This window comes from Artibeus jamaicensis, unplaced genomic scaffold (assembly GCF_021234435.1).
Source record: "Artibeus jamaicensis isolate MK-2021 breed Jamaican fruit bat unplaced genomic scaffold, CSHL_Jam_final scaffold_474, whole genome shotgun sequence".
Classification (NCBI taxonomy): Eukaryota; Metazoa; Chordata; class Mammalia; order Chiroptera; family Phyllostomidae; genus Artibeus; species Artibeus jamaicensis.
The window spans coordinates 8,378,930-8,383,576 of record NW_026522046.1 but is presented as its reverse complement, the minus strand read 5'-3'; the positions used below and the strand labels follow the sequence as shown (position 1 = coordinate 8,383,576).

General features: G+C 54.7%; 2 protein-coding genes across 2 annotated transcripts; both read left to right on the top strand.

The window, feature by feature from the left end:
- The first annotated feature begins 2,175 nt into the window (after window positions 1–2,175).
- Window positions 2,176–4,281, top strand: LOC119034715 (transcription factor SOX-2). The gene has a single exon (XM_037125822.2). The coding sequence runs from the start codon at window positions 2,264–2,266 to the stop codon at window positions 3,224–3,226; it is 963 nt and encodes a 320-aa protein (XP_036981717.1). The 5' UTR covers window positions 2,176–2,263; the 3' UTR covers window positions 3,227–4,281.
- On the top strand, window positions 2,405–3,226 carry LOC128626256 (transcription factor SOX-2). The gene has a single exon (XM_053657728.1). The coding sequence runs from the start codon at window positions 2,405–2,407 to the stop codon at window positions 3,224–3,226; it is 822 nt and encodes a 273-aa protein (XP_053513703.1).
- Window positions 4,282–4,647: the final 366 nt, after the last annotated feature.

Genomic DNA, 4,647 nt, shown 5'->3' with positions numbered 1-4,647 from the left:
AAAGCAAACCGTAACTTAAGAGGAAAAGGAAAACCTGCGGGGGGGGGGGGGGGTGGTGGGCGGGGTTGATTGGAAATAATTTACAGAGAAAAGACTGCTGCAGGATTCTTTCTCTCAACTTTTCTGAGTTTCCAGTAAGCATACTTATCTTGAGTTGAACAGGAACAGAGAAGCTTGGGAGGGCAGGGATTGAAGAAGTTGGAGTCGGGATGATGACGGTTCTGTGGAAGTTAGGAAGAAACAAAACAATGGAAAGTTCTGTAAAGATAATAAGTGGAATGTGGTCAGTAGATACAGTTTAGTACATTTTCTTAGGGTGAGTAGGGTGGATCAGGGAGGAGGGGGAGGAGAGTGTTACAGAAGAAAGAAATAAGTAACCCCGATGGTTTAAGCCCTTTATGAAAAAGAAATGGCATCAAGGTTTTTTTTTTTCCCCCACCCCGCCCCCGCTTTGTAGTCAAGTGCATTTTAGCCACAAAGATCCCAACAAGAGAGTGGAAGGAAACTTAGACGGGGCTTTGTTTGACTCCGTGTAGCAACAAGAGAAACAAAACTACCTATTTGTAACGGACGTGCTGCCTTTGCGCTCCGCATTGAGCGCCTACCTATTGAAATCTTTACGTCCGGACAATGGGACAGCGGCTAAAATTACCCTCTTGGGTCCTGGGCGGGCAGGGTTTCCGAGCCCCTACGCCCGCCCCCACCCCATCCTCCTCCAGCCTTGGCCTTGCTGGGCTCCCCGTTCTCCCGGTCCTGGCCGCCTTCCTCCTGCCCCAACTGCCTGCACCTGTGCCTGGCACGCAACACGCGGCCCCCACCCCCGGCCCCGGGCCCCCTCCTAGTGCAGCCCCCAGATCCCGACCGACTGGGCAGTGAGGTCACCGAGAAGAGTGCCGGGGTTCCCAGGCGTCTTGGGAACCCCGCGTGGGAGGGAGTTTGCGGGGACGGCCCCACGCCACCTCCGCGCCACGCGGCACAGGCCAGGAAGTGGGGCTGGCGCGCCCCCGACGTCCCGCCCTGCCGGGCGTCGGTCGGCTGAGCCCTTTCACCCCCTGCAGCCTCCTTTTGAAACCTGCACAACTGAAAGCCTTCTTTGGGGGAGGCTGGGCGCGCGGGGGGGGGGGGCGGGCAGGACGAGCAGCCCCTTCGCCCGCGCCGGGGAGCGGCCGGGCTGCGGCCGCCCGGGTCCAGCCGAGCCGGCGCAGCGAGGAGCGTGGCGGCGGCTCGCCCGGGGCCTGCCTGGCCTCCGCTCCGGCCTCGGCCGAGCGTGGAAGCCTGGAGGGCGTTAAGGACAGAGCTTTCAACTTCTGGTCGGGGCAGTGCGCGGAGGGGCGACGCGGAGAGCGGGGCGAGCAGAAGCCCAGACAGGCCGGCGCTGGGGGACGCGTGCGGAGGAGCGGGAGCCCCGCCGCACCCGGACCCGCGCCCGCGCAGCCCCTGCGCCCTGCCCCGCCCCCGCGCCTCGGCGGCCCGTCTCCCCACCGTGCGCCGAAAAGTGAATCACTGCGAAGTTTCAAGAGAAACGTCGCAGACTCAGTGCTGTTTACCCACTTCCTTCGAAAAGGCGTGCGGGGTGACCTGTTGCTGCGAGCGGGGATACAAAGGTTCCCCAGTGGCGGGCAGGCAGGCAGGCGGGCGGGCGGTGAGAGCCGCCGGCCCCTCCCCGCGCGCCGCTCGCCCGGCCTCCCCCGCGCGGGCCGCGCGCCGAGGCCCCGCCCCGTTTCATGCAAAACCCGGCGCCGAGGCTGGGCCGGAGTGGAGGAGCCGCCGAGCGCTGATTGGTCGCCGGAAACCCATTTATTCCCTGACAGCCCCCATCACATGGATGGTTGTCTATTAACTTGTTCAAAAAAGTATCAGGAGTTGTCAAGGCAGAGAAGAGTGTTTGCAAAAGGGGGAAAGTAGTTTGCTGCCTCTTTAAGACTAGGACTGAGAGAAAGAAGAGGAGAGAGAAAGAAAGGGAGAGAAGTTTGAGCCCGGGGCTTAAGCCTTTCCAAAAAATAATAACAACAATCTTCGGCGGCGGCTGAATCGGCCAGAAGAGGAGGGAAGCGCTTTTTTTTTTTTTATCCTGGTTCCAGTTTGTCTCTCTCTTTTCTTCCCCCAAATTATTCTTCGTCTGATTTTCCTCGAGGAGCCCTGCGCTCCCGCCACCCCCGCCCGCCTCCCCTCCTCCTCTCCCCCCGCCCGCGGGCCCCCCAAAGTCCCGGCCGAGCCGAGGGTCGGCGGCCGCCGGCGGGCCGGGCCCGCGCACAGCGCCCGCATGTACAACATGATGGAGACGGAGCTGAAGCCGCCGGGCCCGCAGCAAACTTCGGGGGGCGGCGGCGGCGGCGGCAACTCCACCGCGGCGGCGGCGGCCGGCGGCAACCAGAAGAACAGCCCGGACCGCGTCAAGCGGCCCATGAACGCCTTCATGGTGTGGTCCCGCGGGCAGCGGCGCAAGATGGCCCAAGAGAACCCCAAGATGCACAACTCGGAGATCAGCAAGCGCCTGGGGGCCGAGTGGAAACTTTTGTCGGAGACGGAGAAGCGCCCGTTCATTGACGAGGCCAAGCGGCTGCGAGCATTACACATGAAGGAGCACCCGGATTATAAATACCGGCCCCGGCGGAAAACCAAGACTCTCATGAAGAAGGATAAGTACACACTGCCCGGCGGGCTGCTGGCCCCGGGCGGCAACAGCATGGCGAGCGGGGTCGGGGTGGGCGCCGGCCTGGGCGCGGGTGTGAACCAGCGCATGGACAGTTACGCGCACATGAATGGCTGGAGCAATGGCAGCTACAGTATGATGCAGGACCAGCTGGGCTATCCGCAGCACCCAGGCCTTAACGCGCACGGCGCCGCGCAGATGCAGCCCATGCACCGTTACGACGTGAGCGCCCTGCAGTACAACTCCATGACCAGCTCGCAGACCTACATGAACGGCTCGCCCACCTACAGCATGTCCTACTCGCAGCAGGGCACCCCTGGCATGGCGCTCGGCTCCATGGGCTCGGTGGTCAAGTCTGAGGCCAGTTCCAGCCCCCCTGTGGTTACCTCTTCCTCCCACTCCAGGGCGCCCTGCCAGGCCGGGGACCTCCGGGACATGATCAGCATGTATCTCCCCGGCGCCGAGGTGCCGGAGCCAGCCGCGCCCAGCAGACTTCACATGTCCCAGCACTACCAGAGCGGCCCGGTGCCCGGCACGGCCATTAACGGCACACTGCCCCTCTCGCACATGTGAGGGCCGGACAGTGAACTAGAGGGGGGATTTTCAAAGGAAAAAAGAGGGGCATGGGAGGAGAGTAAGAAACAGCGTGGAGAAAAAACCGGTACGCTCCAAACAAGTCATCACCCACAGCAAATGACATCTGTCTGCAAAAGAGAACAGCGATCCGGTCTACACTCACAAAACGGCGCGCCGCGATACCGACAAAAAACTTTTATGAGAGATCCTGGACTTCTTTTGGGGGGACTATTTTTGTACAGAGAAAACCGGTGGGGTGGGCTGGGGAGGGTGAGGGAATGGACCTTGTATAGATCTGGAGGAAAGAGAACTACGCAAAACTTTTTAAAAGTTCTAGTGATACGGTAGGAGCTTTGCAGAAAGTTTGCAAAAGTCTTTACCAATAATATTTAGAGCTAGTCTCCAAGCGACGAAAAAATGTTTTAATATTTGCAAGCAACTTTTGTATAGTATTTATCGAGGTAAACATGGCAATCAAAATGTCCATTGTTTATAAGCTGAGAATTTGCCAATATTTTTCAAGGAAAGGCTCGTTGCTGAATTTTGATTCTGCAGCTGAAATTTAGGACAGTTGCAAACGTGGAAAGAAGAAAATTATTAAGATTTGGACATTTTAATTGTTTAAAAATTGTACAAAAGAAAAAAATCTAGGATAAGTACTGGTAAAACTATCTCCGTGGTCTTTAAAGGAGCAAAAGTTTTAGATTGTACTAAATTTTTTTTAACTTACTGTTAAAAGAAAAAATGGCCATGCAGGTTGACATCACTGGTAATTTATAATAGCTTTTGTTTCCCAACTTTTCATTTTGTTCAGATTTAAAAAAAAAACCATGAAATTACTGTGTTTGAAATATTTTCTTATGGTTTGTAATATTTCTGTAAATTTATTGTGATATTTTAAGGTTCCCCCTCCCCTTTTATTTTCCGTAGTTGTATTTGAAAGATTCGGCTCTGTATTATTTGAATCAGTCTGCCGAGAATCCATGTATATATTTGAACTAATACCATCCTCATAACAGGTACATTTTCAACTTAAGTTTTTACTCCATTATGCACAGTTTGAGATAAATAAATTTTTGAAATATGGACACTGCAATTATTCTCGAGTCTTTCATTTATTTGGATAACACTGATTATACTTAACTTCTTGGGGAATATGCTCGTCCAAGAAAGCAAAATCCCTAAAACCTTGGTGCTCTGTTCCAGTAGCATGTGCTAATGTTAACAGCAACAAATAAATGGCTGGATGATTAATTAAATGCTCGAAAAATGTGAAATGCTGCGTCATTTCTAAAATAGAAACTGAAGACATATATTGTAAGTCCACCCCTCCTTTCCTAAGCAGCATGAATAAGCATGATGGGGACTTATACTTAAACTGATTTATGCCACTTGTTGCCAGAAAAGAGTCAATTCTG